This window comes from Pseudorca crassidens, chromosome 15 (assembly GCF_039906515.1).
Source record: "Pseudorca crassidens isolate mPseCra1 chromosome 15, mPseCra1.hap1, whole genome shotgun sequence".
Taxonomy (NCBI): domain Eukaryota; kingdom Metazoa; phylum Chordata; class Mammalia; order Artiodactyla; family Delphinidae; genus Pseudorca; species Pseudorca crassidens.
In genome coordinates, this window is record NC_090310.1 from 59,471,689 (window position 1) to 59,493,154 (window position 21,466).

Sequence of the window (21,466 nt, forward strand, 5' to 3'; positions counted from 1 at the left end):
CCTGCCTTGGAACTGTTATGTGAGGAAGAAATAAACTTCCATATGTTAAATCACTAAAAATAGTAAATAAATAAATAAGTAGGCCTATTAAAATCTCTTCCCTTCCCTACTACATATTCAAGTGAAGTCTAATCTTCTTCATATACCTCAACCATAATAAAATATTGTAACAGTTTTTTAACTATTACAACTGAAAATATACAAATTTCTGGTGTGTATAATTCATTTGCAAATCAACACAGAAGTTTTTTTCAATTAACATTGAAGATTAAGAAAAATAAGAAAATCAAATTCACTTGTCAAAGTAAAGGTTACCAAATAAAAAATATTTTAAGTTGCCACAGATTGTTAATTTTACATGTTGGAAAAGTAATCTCACAATGAGCTCTATCCTGAAGAAAAAAAAAAAAAAAACTTAGCCATTACTACTTACTGTCCTTCAATGAGCCATGTGCACTTTGTTTTATATTTATAATTTCCAGGTCCATCTGTTATAAACCCAGAAGATCCAGTTAGTCTGTAATTCAAAAAATAAAAAAATTTAAATGCATCAAAATTTCATATATTAATAATATCTTTCTTAATTCTCAATACAATCCAAGTGGGTACACTGATGCATACTATGACCAGAAGAAAAAGACTGGATAGTTATACACAGATTACACAAATCTGGATGAAACAAATTCATGCCATATACTTAAGAAAAGGGGATACAAATACATTAAAAACAACAGGAATGAACAAAAACATACATCTTTCTAGCTGAGATGGGAAAATCACACTTTGTTTCCATACAAATGGCCACAAGAAGTTAGTTATAAATATCAGTTGGTTTTTAAAAAACAAGGCCACACAGTTACCATTACAAGTAAAATGTGTAAATGCAATAAATAACGCTGTGGCCAGCATAACTATGATGCGCAAGCACATCAATCCACAACACACAACAGACCCACCACAGCTATTTAGTTGCTTCTTCTGAAGTGGCAATCTACCACACTCTGAGCAGTGCACATCAGCACCTGACTTCCCACACACATGCCAAGCTTGAAGTTTATCAATATTTTTAGGTCTTGCCAATATGACAGGTACATCTTAGTATCTCATTAATATTTTTACTAGTACTAACCCTAATGTATGAAGATTCTCATGTGTTTTGGTCATTTGCATTTTCTACTTTGCAAATTAAGACTCAATATTCTTTACTCACTTTGCTACCAAGTTATCTTTTTCAAAATAATGTTTAAGAGCGCTATTTATATTAAGAAGCTCCCATTTGTATGGTAAATGTACTATAAACATATTTTCTCAGTTTATGTCTAGTATATATTGTAGAAATATATACTAGAAATGTAGAAATTTTTAATATTTAACAATGCTATTTCTTTCCTCTTTGCTGTTTCCAGATCACTTTTCCTCCCTCTTCCATCAACAATGTCAGCCTTTCTGAAACAAATGCTCTCTTCTGGATCTGCCTCCCTTACTTGCTGAGTTATCTACTGACATCCCAATTACTCCTCTCCACCCACTCCAGATATCAGCATCTAGCTCACTGCCTTCCATTCAGCCACATCCAAGATGTCCCATCCAAAGCCCAGCCTCTCCATTTCTTAACTTCACCATTAACAATTTTTTCCTCTACCCCACTTTAGTTACCCACTCTTTTCAGCCCTGCTGTTAGGAGTGAAAACTCTACCATAAAATCTCCATTTAAAGCGACCTACACTCTGACCACCATCTCTGCTCTCTCTACTTCATTTAGCCTAATTCTCCCTCTCCAATGAATCTTCAGCCCCGACCTCCAATCCACACAACTATCACTTCTTTATGTTCATCACTCACACATTTCACTTTCTCACTTACCTAGGTATGATTCCAGGGTCCATCACAATTATCATCCTCTGCAAATCTCTTGACTTCTTTGCATTCTCTCTCTCTCTGCTGTACTTGCCTGATATAAATGTCTCTGTGTCTTACTCCCCAACATCCATTCCATTCCCAAAATATTAGTCTAAGCCAATCATGGTTTCCTGTGCCCCTTGCCAATTAGAAATGTGTATTAGTTAAGATTAAGTTCTAATGCAACTGACAGAAAAACCTAAATAGTAATGGCTTTAACCAAGATATAAAGCCCTGGGCTTCCCTGGTGGCGCAGTGGTTGAGAGTCCACCTGCCAATGCAGGGGACACGGGTTCGTGCCCCGGTCCGGGAAGATCCCACATGCCGCAGAGCGGCTAGGCCCGTGAGCCATGGCTGCTGGGCATGCGCGTCCGGAGCCTGTGCTCCGCAACGGGAGAGGCCACAACAGTGAGAGGCCTGCGTACTGAAAAAAAAAAAAAAAGATATAAAGTCCAAACATAAGCAACCTGGAGCACATAAAGCATTTCTATGCTCATCAGGGAGCTAATTAATGTTCTGCCATCTTGTTGCTCCGTCATCCTCAACATGTGCTTCCACCTCATAATCCAAGATGGCTGCACAAACTCCAGTTATTATTTCCATATTCTACACAGTAGGAAGGAGTTGAAAGAAAACAAGGTACATACCCCTGCCCTCTAAGTCAAACATGACAATTCAACTTACCCCCTAGCCAAAAATTAGACATACCTAAATGTACAGGGAGGCTGAGAAATATAGCCATTATCCCAGATGACCATATACTCTGTGAAAAATCAGGACTCTTTACTAATGAAGAGAAGACTACTACTTCTGTCACAGCATGTAATCTAATCTTAGATGTGAGGGGGAAGTCTGATGGAGGGTTTCTAGGAAATATTTCCTCATTCCTAGCTACAACACCTAGATCTCCTCTTCAATAAGACTTGTTGCCAGCTGCAGAAATGAGTGTGGTCAACAGACAGCATCCAGCTGTCAGTTCCATTGGAGCTGCCTTGCCCTAGGTCATGCCCTTCCCAGCACAGCCCACACAGAGTGGGTATAAAGGCTGGGCATTTTTCAGTCTAACATGGGACAACTCTGGCAGGCAATCCTTACCCCAGAACTCTCCTTTGTCAGGCCTGCATTGAAGCTCAACTTCTTCCTTTGCCCAGTTCTGCTTCCTGCCCCTTCCTCTCACAGATGCTATAATTAACTTGTACCCCAAACTCCATTTCAGAAAATGCTTCCAAGAAACCCAGCCTATGACAGACAGACATCCAAAGAGACCATCCTTCTTCCTCTGGACTTTGCTATGTTTGGATTTTACTTCAGCCATCACGCTATGAGTCTAAACACAAAGCCAACACCAAGGATGACAAATCAAAGGAGTGCCAAGGTCCCTGAAGAGCCACACCAAACAGCCACAGAGACCACCCCAGGTTTACAGGTAAATAAATTTCCCAGTAGTTCAAACAGTTTTGTGGCTTTCTACTATGCTTCTTTTGTTTCTAAGAATTTCTACAGACTTCACATGGACATGTTCAGATATTTGCAAATCTGCATCCCTTTTGGAGAAAATATAGGTCAATTTTGAATATTTACTTCATATCTTTAAACATACACATTTACATAATTTTACAGGTAGTGAATAGATATGATCAGACAGGCTTTTTTGGGTCAACTAAAGGACAATTCTCCCTTGTCCACTGATCTCCCCAAGCACTCCACCCCTTCTCCCCACCAAGATAAACATTTAACAGAATTTCCATCCTGTTCCGCTGATCTATATTTCTGGTTTTGTGCCAATACCATACTGTTTTTTTAATGGTAACATTTATATATATATATTTTTTAGTTTATTATTTATTTTTGGCTGTGTTGGGTCTTCGTTGCTGCACGCAGGCTTCTCATTGAGGTGGCTTCTCCTGCTGCGGAGCACAGGCTCCAGGCACATGGGCTTCAATAGTTGTGGCACACGGGCTCAGCAGTTGTGGCTCACGGGCTCTAGAGCACAGGATCAGTAGTTGTGGTGCACGGGCCCAGCTGCTCTGTGGCATGTGGGATCCTCCTGGACCAGGGCTCAAACCCGTGTCCCCTGCATTGGCAGGCAGATTCTTAACCACTGTGATACCAGGGAAGTCCCCATACTGTTTTGATTACTGTAGTTTTGTTGTATAGTCAGAAGTCATGGAGCCTGATTCCTCCATCTCTGTCTTTCTTTCTCAAGATTGCTTTGGCTATTTGGGGTCTTTTGTGTCTCCATACAAATTTTAAGATTTTTTGTTCTACTTCTGTGAAAAATGTCATTGGTAATTTGATAGGGATTGCAATGAATCTGTAGATCACCTTGGGTAGTATAGTCATTTTGACAATATCGATTTTCCCAATCCAAGAACATGGTATATCTTTCTGTCTGTTTGTGTCATCTTTGATTTCTTTCTTCACTGTCCTATAGTTTTTGGAGTACAGGTCTTTTGCCTCCTTAGATAGGTTTATTCCTAGGTATTTTACACTTTTTGATGCAATGGTAAATAGGATTGTTTCTGTAATTTCTCTTTCTGGTCTTTCCTTGTTAGTGTATAGAAATGCAAGAGATTTCTGTGTATTAATTTTGCATCCTGCAACTTTACCAAATTCATTGATGAACTCTAGTAGTTTTCTGGTAGCATCTTCAGGATTTTCTATGTATAGTATCATATCATCTGCCAACGATGAATTTTATTTCTTCTTTTCCAATTTGGATTCCCTTTCTTTCTTTTTCTTCTCTGATCACCGTGGCTAGGACTTCCAAAACTATGCTGAATAGAAGTGGCAAGGGTGGACATCTTTGTCTTGTTCCTGATTTTAGAGAAAATGCTTTCACCTTTTCACCATTGAGTATGATGTTAGCTGTAGGTGTGTCATACATGGCCTTTATTATGTTGAGATATGTTCCCTCTATTACAACTTTCTGGAGAGTTTTTATCATAAATCGGTGTTGAATTTTGTCCAAACCTTTTCCTGCATCTACTGAGATGATCATATGGTTTTTATTCTTCAATTTGTTGATGTAATGTATCACAATGACTGATTTGCGGATATTGAACAATCCTTGCATCCCTGGGCTATATCCCACTTGATCATGGTGTACAATTGTTTGAATGTACTGTTGGATTTGGTTTGCTTGTATTCTTTTGAGGATTTCTGTGTCTATGTTCAGCAGTGATATTGGCCTGTAATTTTTTGTGTGGTATCTTTGTCTGGTTTTGGTATCAGAGTGATGGTGGTCTCACAGAATGAATTTGGGAGTGTTCCTTCCTCTGTGATTTTTGGCAATAGTCTAAGAAGGATAGGTGTTAACTCTTCTCTAAATGTTTGATAGAATTTGCCTGTGAAGCCATCTGGTCACGGATTTTTGTTTGTTGGAAGTTTTGTTTGCTGGAAGTTTTTAGATCACAGTTTCAATTTCAGTACTTGTGATTGGTCTATTCATGTTTTCTATTTCTTCCATGTTCAGTCTTGGAAGATTATACCTAAGAATTTGTCCATTTCTTCTAGGTTGTCCATTTTATTGGTTGCTTATGATCCTTTGTATTTCTGTGGTGTCATTTGTATTTGAGACCTCTCCCTCCTTTTCTCGATGAGTCTGGCTAAAGGTTTATCAATTTTGTTTACCTTTTCAAAGAACCAACTTTTAGTTTCATTGATCTTTTCTATTGCTTTCTTCATCTCTATTTCATTTATTTCTGCTCTGATCTTTATGAATTCTTTCCTTTTACTAACTTTGGGTTTTGTTTGTTCTTCTTTCTCTATTTGCTTTAGGTATAAGGTTAGATTGTTTATTTAAGATTTTTCTTGTTTCCTGAGGTAAGACTGTATTGCTATAAACTTGCCTCTTAGAACTGCTTTTGCTGCATCCCATAGGTTTTGGATCGCCTTGCTTTCATTTTCATTTGTCCCTGGGTATTTTTTGATTTACTCTGATTTCCTCAGTGATCCATTGGTTTTTTAGTAACACTCTTTAGCCTCCACATGTTTGTGTTTTTTCGGTTTTTTTCTTATGGTTGATTTCCACTGTCATAGTGTGTGGTCAGAAAAGATGTTTACTATGATTTCAATTTTCTTAAATTTACCAAGGTTCACTCTGTGGCCCAGCATGTGATCAATCCAGGCGAATGTTCCACGTGCACTTGAGAAGAATGTGTATTCTGCTGCTTTTGGATGGAATGCTCTATAAATATCAATTAAGTCCATCTGGTCTAATGTGTCATTTAAGGCCTGTGTTTCATTACTGATTTCCTGTCTGGATGATCTGTCCACTGATGAAACTGGGGTGTTAAAGTCCCCCACTATTATTGTGTTACTGTCAATTTCTCCTTTTGTGGATGTTAGTATTTGCCTTATATATTGAGGTGCTCTTATATTGGGTGCATATATATTTACAATTGTTATATCTTCTCCTTGGATCATTATGTAGTGTCCTTTGCCTCTTATAACATTCTTTATTTTAAAGTCTTTTTTGTCTGAAATGAGTATTGCTACTCCAACTTTCATTCCTGTTTGTGTGTAATACACTTTCCATCCCCTCACTTTCAGTCCATAGATCTGAAATGGGTCTCTTGTAGACAGTAAGAGTCTTGTTTTTGTATCCATTCATCCAGTCCACGTCTTTTGGATGGAGCATTTAATCCTTTTACATTTAAGGTTATTATCAATATGTATGTTCTTATTGCCATTTTGTTAATTGTTTTGGGTTTGTTTTTGTAGGTCTTTTTTCTTCCCTTCCTCTCTTGTTCTCTTCTCTTTGATTTGATGACTAACTTCAGTGTTGTGTTTAGATTCTTTTTTCTGTTTTGTGTGTGTATCTATTGTAGATGTTTGGTTTGTGGTTACCATGAGGTTTTGATATAGCAGCCTATATAAACGAGATGTTTTAAGTTGCTAGTCTTTTAATTTCAAATGTATTTCCAGTATCCTGAATTTGTTCTCTCCTCTTCTCACAATTGCTGGTTTTGATATCATATTTGTGTGCAGATGATTTCTTACCTTTACATATGTTTGCCTTTACCGGTGGGCTTTTTCCATTTGTAATTTTCTTGTTTCTAGTTGTGGTCTATTCTTTTCCGCCTAGAGAAGTTCCTTTAGCATTTGTTGCAAAGCTGTTGTGGTGGTGCTGAATTCTCTTACCTTTTGGTTGTTTGTGTGACAGCCTTGCTGGGTAGAGTATTCTTGGTTGTAGGTTCTTCCCTTTCATCACTTTAAATATATCGTGCCACTCCCTTCTGGCCTGCAGAGTTTCTGCTGAGAAATCAGCTGATGACCTTATGGGAATTCCCTCGTACATTATTTGTTGCTTTCCCCTTGTTGCTTTTAATATTTTTTGTCTTTAATTTTTGTTAATTTGATTACTATGTGTCTCAGTGTGTTCCTCCTTGGGTTTATCCTGCCTGGGACACTATGTGCTTCCTGGACTTGGGTGACTATTTCCTTTCCCATGTTAGGGACATTTTCAACTATTATCTCTTCAAATATTTTCTCAGGTCCTTTCTCTCTCTCTCTTCTCTTTCTGGGACCCCTAAAATGAGAATGTTGGTGTGTTTAATATTGTCCCAGAGGTTTCTTAGACTGTCCTCATTTCTTTTCATTCTTTTTTCTTTATTCTGTTCCATGGCAGTGATTTCTACCATTCTGTCTTCCAGCTCACTTATCCATTCTTCTGCCTCAGTTATTCTGCTATTGATTCCTTCAAGTGTATTTTTCTTTTCAGTTATTGTATTGTTCTTCTGTTTGTATGTTTAGTTCTTCTAGGTTTTTTTAAACATTTCTTGTATCTTCTCCATCTGTGTCTCCATTTTTTTCCCCACGGTCTTGGATCATCTTTACTATCATTACTCCAAATTCTTTTTCAGGTAGATTGCCTACCTCTGCTTCACTTAGTTGTTCTTCTGGGCTTTCCTCTTGTTCCGTCATCTGGATATATTCCTCTGCTGTCTCGTTTTGTGTGACTTTCTGTGATTGTGATTTCCATTCTGCAGATGGCAAAGTTGTAGTTCTTCTTGCTTCTGCTGTCTGCCCCGTGTTGGATGACGCTAAGAGGCTTGTGCAGGCTTCTTGGTGGGAGGGACTGGTAGCTGCCCAATGGGTCTTGGGAGCTGGGTCTTGTTCCTCTGGTGGGCAAGGCCATGCCAGGGGGTGTGTTTATTGGGCAGCTGTTTATTCAGGAAGACTTTAAGCAACCTGTCTGCTGATGGGTGGGGCTGTGTTCCCACCCTGCTGGTTGTTTGGCCTGAGGCATTCCAGTACTGGAGGCTACAGGCTGTTGAGTGGGGCCAGGTCGTAGTGAGAAAATGGCAGTCTCCAAGAGGGCTCACGCCTATGAGTCCTACCCAGAACTGCCCCTGCCAATGTTCTTGTCCTCTCAGCAAGTCACAGCCACTCCCTGCCGCCTCTGCAGGAATCCCTCCAATACTGTCAGGTAAGTCTGGCCCAGTCTCTCATGAGGTCACTGCTTTTTTCCCTGGGTTCTGGTGCGCACCAGATCCTGTGTATGCCCTCCAAGTGTGGAGTTTCAGTTTCCCCCACTTCTGTGGAATTCCTGTGATCAAACCCCGCTGGCCTTCAAAGCTAGATTATCTGGGGGCTCCTCCTCCCGTTGCCAGGCTGCCAGGCTGGGGAGCCTGATGTGGGGCTCGGAACTTTCACCCCTGTGGTATAATTATTTTTATAATTATTTTCCAGTTTGTGGGTTGCCCACCTGGCATGTATGGGATTTGATTTTATCGTGATTGCATCCCTCCTACCATCTTGTTCTGGCTTCTTCTTTGTCTTTGGATGTAGGGTATCTTTTTTGATAGACTCCAAAATTTTTTTGTCAGGGGTTGTTCAGCAGTAAGCCATGATTTTGGTTTTTCCATGAGAAGGGGGGAGGTCATGTCCTTCTACTCCACCATAGGTCCTGGAAAGCACATGGCACACCTGGGGGCCACAGTGAGGTCAAGGGTAGAGAGCAAAAGTTTGTTTCTTCTGAACAGGACGTGGTTAGGTTTTGTTTCTCAACCTAGTCTGACAGTTTTACTGACACAGTATAATCTATTCACATTTAGAATAATGACTGCTATACTGATTTGACTCCTTCCAAGCAAATTTTTAAATCAACCTTAATGAGGAGTAATTTATATATAATAAAATGCAGCCAACATAAATGTACAATTTGGTAAGTTTTGACAAATTTATACACGTATAAAACCCCAAAACAAGATATAAAACAGTTCTGTCACCCCCCAAAGTTCCCTCAGACCTCTTTGCAGGCACTCCTTCTCAACACTGATCTTGTTTCTATCATTGCAGACCTGATTTATAGAACCTGATTTTATAGAACCTGATTTAATGGAATCATGCAGAGACACTTTTGTGCCTTGCTTCTTTCGATCAGCATGTTTCTGAGTACAGTGTGTATCAATAGTTTGTTCCTTCCTATTGCTGTGTGGTATTCTACTGTATGAATATACCACAACACGTCTATCCATTTTCCTGTTGATAGACACTTGGATTATGTAGTTATAGATGCTTATGAACAAAGCTGCTAAGAACACTTGTGCACAAGCCTTTGTGTGGACATTTCTCTTGGATAAAAACATAAAAAAGGAATAATTGGATCAAAGTATAGATATACACGTAAATTTAAAGAAACTGCCAAATTGTTTCCTAAGTGGTTATACCATCTTACACTTCCATCATCTAGGTATAAATCTTCTCTGCTCTCAGGTCTCCCAGTATTCCCACAGCCTCAGCAATATACCCCTTCAGCAATATATTGGACTGTGCAACTCCAAGATGAACATGTTTTTCTTAACAGCTCAGATATCAGGATGCATTGTAAAACCAATGGCAGTTCGTAGTTTAAATGTTTTTCTTTCTTAGAAGTACATAAGGGTGCATTTTACCCTCAATAGTATCTTAATAAACTGCAGTTATACATATGGCAAACCCTAAACCTGACTGAATCCAACTCTCTGCTTACTCTGTATATGAAACCAAGCAGCTAAATAAGGCTAGTGACACAACACTGTGCTGACTGGTCTCACTTTACATTTATAAACACATATCTCAAGTAGGTTCCAAGCACTGTGGGACAATCAATCCTTTCATTTCCCTGGCCAATTCTCTTATACCTTATTATCTTTCACCTTTCCAAACCCTCTTCCCTCTCTTCAATTTTAGCTGACAATCAATTGATTACTTCACTTGTTTCACATCTATTTACCACCAGTGGAATGTAAATTTCATGACAGCAAGGACTTTTGTCTGCTTTGTTCATTATTTCTAGTGCCTAGAAGTGTGTCTGGCATCCTAATGACACAAAGTGAATAGCTGTGGAAAGAAGAAATAAATCAGGAGAGACCTATATTTTCTTACCATTACTAAATGCAGGTACTTTGCCTTAACCCTAGTTACAATGGATAGGGTCACACCCTCTACCTGGGTGCAGAATTCTAAAACTCTACTCAATCAAGGGCCTCACCAGAACAAACCTAATTCTAAACCCCATGCTATACTTTTTCTATCTACTGGATAAGCCTAAGACTAGCTGCTGGATTCCCTTCTTAAAAAACAAACTCCCTTCTCATGTTCTCAAGCTATTCCCTACTTTTTTTTTTTTTTTTTTTTTTTTTTTTACTTTTACAACAAAGGTCTTCTTAAGAATTATCTACTGTTGGGAATTCCCTGAGGTCCAGTGGTTAGGACTTCATGCTTTCACTACCAAGGGTGTGGGTTCAATCCCTGGTATGGGAAATAAGATCCTGCAAGCTGCACAGCGCAGCCAAAAAAAACCCCAAACAAACCAAAAAACAAACAAAGAAAAAACCATAAAGAATTATCTACTCTCGCTGACAATACTCTTACCTTGTAATTTCTTAACCCCATTCCAATGGGGTCTAACCCTCACCCCTCCTCTGAAATCCTTCTGTTAAGGGATAGAGGAGTAAATTCTCAGATCCCTTATTTCCTTCTCAGATCCCTTCTTACTTCACTCTCTTACACATCTGAAGTAGCTGATGACTCCCTCTTTATTTTTTTTTTTGCATTTAATCTTTTGTTTTCTTCCAATTTTATTGAGATAACTGACATACAGCACTACCTAAGTTTAAGGTGTATAGTATAATGATTTGACCTACATACTTCATGAAATGATTATCACAATAAATTTAGTGAACATCCATCATCTCATATAGATACAATATTAAAGAAATAGAAAACAAAGTTTTTCCTTGTGATGAGAACACTTAGGATTTAGTCTCTTAACAACTCTCATATATAACATACAGCAGCGTTAATTAAATGTATCATGTACATCCTTAGTACTTCCTTATCTTGTAACTAGAATTTTGTACCTTTTGACTACTTTCATTCAATTCCCCCTCCCCCCACCCCCTGCCTCTGGTAACCACAAATCTGATCTCTTTTTCTGTTTGTTTCTGAAGTATAATCGACCTACAACACTATGTTAGTTCCTGTTACACAACATAGTGTTTTAATACTTCTATACATGTCAAAATTATCACAATGATAAGTCCAGGTACAATATGTCATCATACAAAGATATTACATAGTTATTGGCTATAGTCACCACGCTGTACATTTCATAACTGTGATTCATTTGCAACTCTAAGTTTGTGCCTCTTAATCTCCACTTATTTTTTCCTCCTCCACTCCCCTCTCCTCTAGCAACCACCTGTTTGTCCTCTGTATATACAACTCTATTTGTTTTGTTTTTTAGATTCCACATGTAAGTGAACTCATACAGTATTTGTCTTTCTCTTATTTCACTTAGCATAATATGCTCTAGGTCCATCCACGTTGTCACAAATGGCAAGATTTCATTCTTTTTCCAGCTGAGTAATATTCCATTGCATTTATACACCACAGCTTTATCCATTCATCTATTGATGGGCACTTAGGTTGCTTCCATATATTGGCTATTGTAAATAATGCTGCAGTGAACATAGGGATATATATATATATATCTTTTCTAATTGGTGTTTTCTTTTCTTTGGATAAAATACCCAGAAGAGGAGTTGCTGGATCATATGGTGGCTCTTTTTAATTCTTGAGGAATCTTCATACTGTTTTCCATAGTGGCTGCACCAATTTACATTGCCACCAACAGTGCACAGGGTTCCCTTTTCTCCACATCCTCACCAATTCTTGTTATTTGTTGTCTTTTTGAAAATAGCCATTCTGAATGGTATGAGGTGATATCTCATTGTGATTCTGATTTGCATTTACCTGATGATTAGTGATGTTGAGCATCTTTTCATGTGCTGTTGGCCATCTGTACGTTTTCCTTGGAAAAATGTCTATTCAGATCCTCTGCCCATTTTTTAGTCAGGTTGTTTCTTTGTTTTTTCATATTGAGCTGTATGAGTTCTTTGTATATTTTAGATATTAACCTCATATTGAAAATACCATTTGCAAATACCTTCTCTCACTCAGTAGGTGGCCTTTTTGTTTTGTTGACAGTTTCCTTCACTGTGCAAAAGATATTTAGTTTGATGTAGTCCCACTTGTTTATTTTTGCTTTTGTTTCCCTTGCCTGAGGAGACATATCCAAAAAAACTAAGAGTGATGTCAAAGAGCATACTGCCTATGTTTTCTTGTAGAAGTTTTATGGTTTCATGTCTTATATTTAAGTCTTTAATTCATTTTGAATTTATTTTTGTGCATGGTGTGAGAGTAGTCCAGTTTGATTCTTTTGCATGTAGCTATCCAGTTTTCACAATACCATTTATTCAAGAGGCTGTCTTTTCCCCATTGTATATTCTTGCTTCCTTTATCATAGATAATTGCCCATATAAGTGTGAACTCACTTCTGGGCTCTGTATTCTGTTCCACTGATGTATATGTCTGTTTTTGTTCCAGTACCATACTGTTTTGATTACTGTAGCTTTGTAATATAGTTCGAAATCAGGGCGCCTCCCTCTTTCTTAAAACACTTTCTCCACTTGGTTTCCCAAACCCTACACTCTGGACTCACAGGCAGCTTCTTCTCAGTCCCCTTTAGTAAGTCCAACTGCTTATCCCAATATCTAAATGTAGGAATGCCCCAAGGCTCCAACCTCAGTCTGCTTCTCTACCTAAATTCACTGGGTAAGTGATCTCAAACTGTCTCAAAGCCTTAAGTACCAACTGCATATATTTTTTACAACGAAACTATCATCTCTATGATTGGAACACCATTCTCCTGGTTATCCCAGGCAAAAACTATGAACAATACAGGCATATTATCTGTAAAAAAAATTACTATTTTATTTTCTTCTAACATTTTAATTATATTTTGTTATCTTCTTGTCTTATTACAACTGGTTAAGATCTCCATTATTACACTGAAAAGAACTGGTAATGGTAAGTATCCCTGTCTTGTTCCCCATCTCAGGTGAAAGCTTTCAATATTTCACCCTACAGTGTGATATTTACCCTAAATTCTTTGTATGAAGTCTTCACCAGATTAAGGAAGTAATTTTCTATTTTTTCTTTCTTTCTTTTTTTAAATTTATTTGGCTACACCAGGTCTTAGTTGCAGCACGTGGGATCTTCGTTGCCACATGCTGGATCTTCGTTGCAGCATGTGGCATCTTTAGTTGTGGCATGTGGTATCTTTTAGTTACGGCATGTGGGATTTTTAGTTGCAGCATTGGGATCTTTTAGTTGTGGCATGCGGGCTCTTAGTTGCAGCACGCAGGATCTAGTTCCCTGACCAGGGATCTCCCTGACCAGGGATCAAACCCGGGCCCCCTGCATTGGGAGTGCAGAGTCTTAACCACCAGACTACCAGGGAAGTCCCTATTCTTTAAACTAAAGATTTTCTTTTTTACCACTAATGAGTACTGAACTCTATTTTCTTTTTAAAAAACTGTCCATCTAATGAAACGATCATTTGGTTTTTCTCCTTTATTCTGTTAAATCGACCTTGAATTTCTCAAATCTAAGAAACCCAAAGTTGGGTTCAATTTGGTCATGATTCTTTTTATATTTTGCTGGATACAGTTTGCAAATATTTTTTTAAATTTTTTTTAATATGTTTGTAAGTTAGACTGACCTGCTGCTTTCCTTCTTTGTCAGGTTTTGATAACAAATATATGCTGGCTGCATAAAAACAATGGATTTCACCTCTCTTCCTATGTTCTAGAAGAGTCTGTGTAAGATCGGTCCTATAAAAGTTTGCAAGAATTCACTATTGAAGTCATCTGGGCCTGGAGTTGTCTTTTTAGTAAATTAGTTTTACTAGAGTTTACCACTCCATTTAAATTTTTCAAATTTATTGGAATAAACTTGTTAATAATATCCTCATATGATTTTTCCAATGTCTGTAGGATCTATAGTGATGGCCCCTTTATCATCACTGATATCAGTAATTTCTGTTTCTTTTTCTCTTTATCAATCTCTCTAGCAGTTTATCAATTTTACTAGTCTTTTAATGCTTACCTTTGTTAAGCCTCTGTATTGCATAGGTTTTATATTAATTTTTCTCTTATCTATATTATTTCATTCCCATGGCTTTATATTTTGTAGTGCTTTTTCTATTTTCTTGAGTTGGTAACTTAGATCACTGATTCAATCTTTCTTCTTTTTTAATGTATGCATTTAAAGCTGTAACTTTCATTCTCAGCATGGCACTAGTGGTATCCCAAAGCTTTGAGATAAAATATTTTCATTACCATCCGGTTTGAAATATTTTCAAATTACTGGGGTGGTTTCTTCTTCGATTCATGAACATTAGAAGAGTACAGTAACTGTATAGTGCAGTATTCTCTATATGTCAATTAGGCCAAGTGTTTTCAAATCTTTCTTCTGTTAGTTACTGAGAGAGGAGTATTAAAGTATTTTTAATATCAATGGATGTAAAAAAGCAGGAAGAAAATCTGACGAGGAGCAGGATATGTGCATGGTCTTAAAGCGTCTCCTCACATATTGCTTAACGGTTGCAAGGAGGAATTAGTGGAAAAATAAGACAGTATCTCAAACGGGAAAATAAAATATAAAAAATAAGGGACAGATAGGCATTGTATGCCTCCACATGTGATACCGTGAGAAGGATACCTCCCCACCTAAGCAGCATCCCAGCCAAGGATGCATAACTTGAATCTAACCATGAGGAAACATGAAACAAAAGCAAAATTTTAAAAAGTGAATAAAACCGGGGGGCTGTATTTATGAAAAAATGCCAATATCATTAAAAACAACAAAGAACAACAAAGAAAGGCAGTAGAAATGTTTTAGATCAGGAGCTGGCAAACTATAGTCCTTGGGCAAAATCCAGCCTGCCATTTGTTCATGAAAATCTTATTGGAACACAGCCACAATCTTTTGCACACTTACTGGCAATGGCTGCTCAGTGCTACAATAGCAGAAGTGAGCAGTTGTGATCGAGACAAAGCCAAAAATACTTACTATTTGGTCCTTTACAGAAAAGGTGTGCTGACCCTTGTTCCAGATTAAGGCAGGCTCAAGAGACATGACAATCAGATGCAATACCTAACCCTAGACTGGATCTTGTACTGGAGGCAGGGAAATGACAGAAAGGTCATTATTCGGTCAGTTGACAATGGGGAGTACAAACAGTAGATAAAAGCATTATATCAATGTCAGACTTACTGATGGTGAAAACTATACCTTAAGACTTAAATCTTACGTCTCTTAATCACTATTCTTAGAAAATACATGCTAAAGTATTTTAAACGGTCAAGAGCCATGATACATACATACACATACACACACACACACACACACACACACACACACACACAGCTTATTCTCAAGTGCTTCAAGGAAATAAACTGTGTATGTGAGTGTGTTTGTGTGTGTGAGACAGAGACACACATACAGAGAGAGGGAATGATCAGGTATTTTTCACCCCTTTGTATTGTCTCTCTGTATTTCTGTCCAGTTATTTTATTCCTATATATTTTGCAACCCACTGATTTTCTCTTCATCTGTGTCTAAGGTTCCTAAAATCAGTAAATGTATTTTCAGTTTCCACTAATTTCTTTTCTATACTTTCTAATTCTCTGATGAAATTGCTCATCTTGTCACTTAAATTCTTAAAAATAGTTATTATTTATCTCAAAGCCTGTTTCCAATCATTACAACTGCTGGCTTCCTGGTGTGTGTGTGCCTCCACTAATGTCCTTTTCCTGTTCCAAGAGCCAATCCAGAATCCTACACTGCATTTAGTTATTATGTCTTCTTAGTCTCCCTGAGCCTCTTTTTTTTAAATAATTTAAATTTTAGTTGAAATAACAGATTCACATGCAGTTAGAAAAAATAGTGATTCCTTGTACACTTTAACCAATTTCCTCAAATAGTAACACTTTTCCAAAACTACAGTATAATGTCACAACCATAATACTGACATTGATAAATCAATCTTATTCAGATTTCCACAATTTTACTTATGTGTGTACATGTATGTGTGTTTGTGTAAGTTCTGTACAATTTTGTCACCTGTGTAGACTCATGTATCCACCACCACAGTCAAGATATGCACAGTTCCAAAAATACATGGATTCCTCATATTGCCCTTTAATAACCACACACACCTGCCTCCCACATCTTCCTCACACACTCACTATCCTTAATCCCTGCCAATGTTTAATCTGTTGTTTTTATCTTTATGTAATGTCTCTCTTTGTCTCTGGCAATTTTCTATACTCTAAAATCTAATCTATAAAATATTAATAAAGCCATTCCTGCTCTTTTTAAAAGTAATGTTTATATGGTATAATTTTTCCATTCTTTTACTTTCTACCTACTACATTGTTGAATTTGAAGTGACTTTCCCAGAAGCAGTATATAACTTGGTCACGTTTTTTCATCACTACTGATATGTTAAGGCTTAAGTCTCCACTCTATCTGTTGTTTTATATTTGTTTTCTCTGGATCTCATTCTTCTGTTTCTCTCTTTTGCCTTCCTGTGGGTCATCTGAACATTTTTAAAGATTTTACCTTGACTTATGTATACTGTTTTTATCTTTTTGTATAGTTTTCTCAGTGGTTACTCTAGGTATTAGAATATACATATGTGATTTATAACAATCTTTTTTTAAAATAAATTTATTTTATTTATTTTTGGCTGTATTGGGTCTTCATTGCTGCACACAGGCTTTCTATAGTTGCGGCGAGCGGGGGCTACTCTTCGTTGAAGTGCACAGGCTTCTCATCGCAGTCGTTTCTCACGTTGTGGAGCACAGGCTCTAGACAGGTGGGCTTCAGTAGTTGTAGCATGCAGGCTCAGTAGTTGTGGCTCGTGGGCTTTAGAGCACAGGCTCAGTAGTTGTGGCACATGGGCTTAGCTGCTCTGCGGCATGTGGGATCTTCCCAGACCAGGGCTCAAACCCATGTCCCCTGCACTGGCAGGCAGATTCTTAACCACTGCACCACGAGGGAAGCCCAACAATCTTCTAGTAATAACGTTTTACCACTTTGAGTGGAGTATGGAAACCTCACTTCCATTTAGGTCCTTTATCTTTACTACCATCATATTTAGTATCAAAGGGTTTTATGTTTTTGATTCAATCATCAATGACTGCTAAAATTCAGGAGGAAAAGGAGAGTCTATTATTGTATGCGTCGATATTTCTACTCTCTCCATCATCTCTTTCCTGACGCTCCACGATTCGTTCCTTTATTGTTTCTTTAGGTCTGCTAGCAACAACTTCTTTTAGTTTTTCATCACCTGAGAATGTTTTATTTCCCTTTATTTCCTGAGTGACAACTATGCTAGATACAGAATTCAAAATTGACAGTTCTTTTATTTCAGCACTTGAAATATTGTGCCACTTCCAATGGCGTCCATGGTTTCAAATGAGAAATCTATTGTTATTTGAATTGATATTCCCCATAGGTACTGCATCATTTCTACCTGGCTACTTTCAAGACTTTTTTTTTTGTCTTTAGGTTTCTGGCCCTCTACTCTATTCCACTTATCTGTCTATTCCTTCACCAATACCACAATGTCTTGTGGTACCATTGTAGCTTTATAGTAAGCCTTGCTGTCAGGTAGTGTCAGCCCTCAAACTTTGCCCTCCTCCTTCAATCTTATGTTGGCTATTCTGGGTCTCTTGTCTCTCCATATAAACTTTAGCATCAGTTTGTCAATATCCACAAAATAATTTGCTAAGATTCTGAATAGGATTACATTGAATTTATAGATCAAGTTGGGAAGAACTGATCTTAGATCAAAAGACAACACTGAGTCTTTTGATCCATGAACAAGCAACATCTCTCCATTTATTTAGTTCTTTGTTGATTTTGTTCAGCAGAGTTTTGTTGATTTCTTCATATAGATCTTATACATATTTTGTTAGACTTATCCCCAGTATTTCACTTTTGGGAGTGCTGATGTAAATGGCATTGTTCCTAAGTTCAAATTCTACTTCTTCATTGCTGATACACAGGAAAGCAGTTTACTTCTGTATATTAATCTTGTGTCCTGTGCCTTTAGATTTCAAGAGTTTAATTCAAGATGCATTTGGTGTAGATTTCCTTGGGTTTATCCTATATGGGATTTGCACAGTTTCTTGGGTCTGTAGATTTGTTTCTTTTGCCAAATTTGGTAAAATTTCAGCCATATTTCTTTCAAATACTCTTTCAGTCTCATTCTCTCTTTTCCTTCTGGGACTTCAATAACACGAATGCTGTATCTTTTGTCCTTCATAGATCATTTTCTCTAGTCTATTTTCTGTTTAGATTGGGTGAATTCTATGGTTTTGTTCTCAGGTTTACTGATGCTACCGTCTATTATTCATGGTCACTCTACTATTGAGCCCATCCAGCCACTTTTTCATTGTTGTTGCTGCTACTGTGCTTTTCAATTCTAAAATTTCCATTTGGTTCTAATATCATTTTAAATTTGGTTCTAATTAATTTTATTTGGTTTGCTGCTAAGATTTTGTTTTTTTGTTTCAAGATATTTTAAATTGATTTTGAAGCATTTTTATAACAGCTAGTTGAAAATTCCAACATCTGATTCACCATGTGTTGGTGTCTGTTGCCTTTTCTAATTCAAGTTGCAGTTTCCTTTGTTATTGGTATGATGAGTGATTTTCTATTGTATCTTGAATATTTTGTCTATTATGTTAGAACATCACTAACATAGGGTCTTATTAAATCTTTTATTTTAGCAGGTTGTCACCCTGTTTAGTTTTAGCATGTGGATCTTGGCCTACTTTTCTGGGCTATTGTTCAAATGGCAGGTTAATTTTCAGAGCCTTTGTGGTCTTATTTGGCTTGCTTTGTTTATCTGGTACCACTGGGCTCCCGCTGGTCCCTGCTAGTGCTGCCTGAGGGGGTGAAAGGAGTGTTGCCAAGTGCCTCTTGGTGGGGAAAGTCTGTAATGGCCCTAGGTTTCCCCTCAGTTTCCAAGTGTCTCTGAGTAGTAAAGGCAAGTCATGAGTCCACAGAGACAAACAGGCTTCCCAGAATGTGCCCTTTGCTACAGCTGGACCCCTCTTGCCAGTTCCACCCATCTGCCCCTGTGTCTCTTGGGCAGGGGAGAAGCAGCTCAAGCCCACACAGCCAAAGAGACTTAGGACTAGGCCAGTTGTAGCTGTGTCCTTTTTGCCAGTAGTGCCCACCTTGGGGTCTTTGGGTTGGGGAGGAGAGTCTCAAGCCCTCAAGGAGAAAGATGCTTCTCAGACTAGAATGCTTACTGTAGCAGAGTCTCTCTTGTCAGTTCTGCCTACCTGCCTTGATATCTCTCAGCAGAAAAGGGAAGTCTCAAGACAGGTGGGAAGGAGTATGCTTCTCCTCAGCACTCATATTCAGTGGGGGCTCATAGTTGATCCCCCTTGCCAATGGTATCGAATTTGCATGATGTTTTCAGAGGGACTCCCATTTGATTCAGGGGAGGCATGAACCTACCTGGACTGTGTTCTGTTGTTAGGTCAGGATGGGGAGGCCAGGAAACACCAGAACTAAGTGGCCTTCTTTTGTGGGGGGAATGCAAAATGCTATGGCTATGCTGTTCTTTCAGTCCTATGGTCCTGAACCAGATCACCTTCCTAGAACCATTCACAGTTCTCCTTTGGTTGTCTTCTGCACAAATTCCAGGACTTATAGTTGGATTTAGCTGGGAAAAATGGGTATATACCATCTCATCTGTACTGGAAGTCTCCCTATGGGTCTTTTCAATTATCTATTTTCTCTCTTGATTTTCAGTCAGTTCTTTCACTTTTATACATCTTTTTTTAAATTGAATGCCAGACTAAGTTTTATAAATATTTACCACATTATAAATATATACTATATATAGTTACATATAAATACATCATATATTATCACTAAGTATATAAAAACTATACAGATAACCTGAATCAATGATTGATGACAGTGTCTTCCTCCAGAGAAGATTTATATCTGCTTCTAGCAAGCAACAAAGCTAGGAACAGATCTTAATCCAATCAAGGATTGAGGTGATTTGAAAGCTTGGCTTCAGCTTTTTTTGAGAGCTGATCTATTTTGAGTTCACCCTTAAGCATAAAGTGTAGTCTATCCTTAAGGGTTCTCAGCTAAAAGCTTGGGGTGTTTTCCAGTGCCTGTCATTCTTTGCAAGCTCTGAACTCCAATTCTGTCCCCCAATTCTGCATGACTACCAAAATCTCTGCTTAGAATCTCAGCCTCTCTGCCACCACTTTCTGCTCAACCTCTTAGCTATGTTTCAAATCAGCCAATCACTCCATGGGGAAACCTATACCAAAAGTTGGCCTCACCCCTCTGTGCTCTCCTTTTCTCCAAAATTTTGGCCTCTCAAGTCCTTGTTGTCTGCCTTGCTCACTCTCCAAAGCCTCCAAACAAACTTTAAAAAAAATATTTTTCCAGCTTTTCTAGTTGTTCTCAGTTGGAGTGCTGCCTTAGAAAAAGCTATTCTGCCATTGATAGAAACAGAAATCTCCCCAATAGCTTGTGATGTGATACGATAATACGTTCCAGGCTCATACTATAGATTTTCTGACTCCAACCTGAAATAAGACATTTTTCCAATGTACCCCAGGTTCCTTCTAGTGAGAACTATTTTTTAAGAGAACAAAGTCTGACACTAGAAGTGCTTAATGCTACCTAGCTTAATTTCTGAGATTTTTCAGTAGAGAGAATTAGGAAATACATTTTTAAAAGGGAAAAAATACATCATGAGCTCATACTGACATTTCCAACTCAAATTTAGGATCCTAGAATTCTTACCCAACTCTCTGATTATATCTCTTTTCCATTCAAAAATCTAGGGTCTCAATCCAATATAAGTATTCACTTGTTTACTTTATGATACACACCTCCAGAATAACAATACCAATATTACTACCAGTTATACGATTACTAGAAACCGTTTATGATATCTTTGCAGTTCCTTATCCTTGGGAGTATACACCACTAGAAACATCCAAATTACTATACTTCAAGGTGACCTGAAATAGTCTCTATGTGCTTCAGCCTCAAACTTGATATACATTTAGGTTCACGTTTCATTTTGCATTTAGGAATTACCTTTTTTCTCTAATTTTATTTCATTTTTGTTTTATAATATGGTAAAGCATTTGCATGATTCTAAAACCTAATC

At 37.8% G+C, this 21,466-nt stretch overlaps 1 protein-coding gene across 3 annotated transcripts in view; it reads right to left on the reverse strand.

Moving 5' to 3' along the window:
- The window catches only part of ATRN (attractin), a 175,929-nt gene that overhangs the window by 126,606 nt on the left and 27,857 nt on the right, over positions 1-21,466 (reverse strand). For all 3 annotated transcript variants that reach the window (XM_067707613.1, XM_067707611.1, XM_067707612.1), the window contains exon 2: positions 434-517. In XM_067707613.1, coding sequence (XP_067563714.1) covers positions 434-517 — 84 coding nt within the window. The remainder of the gene's footprint in view (positions 1-433; positions 518-21,466) is intronic.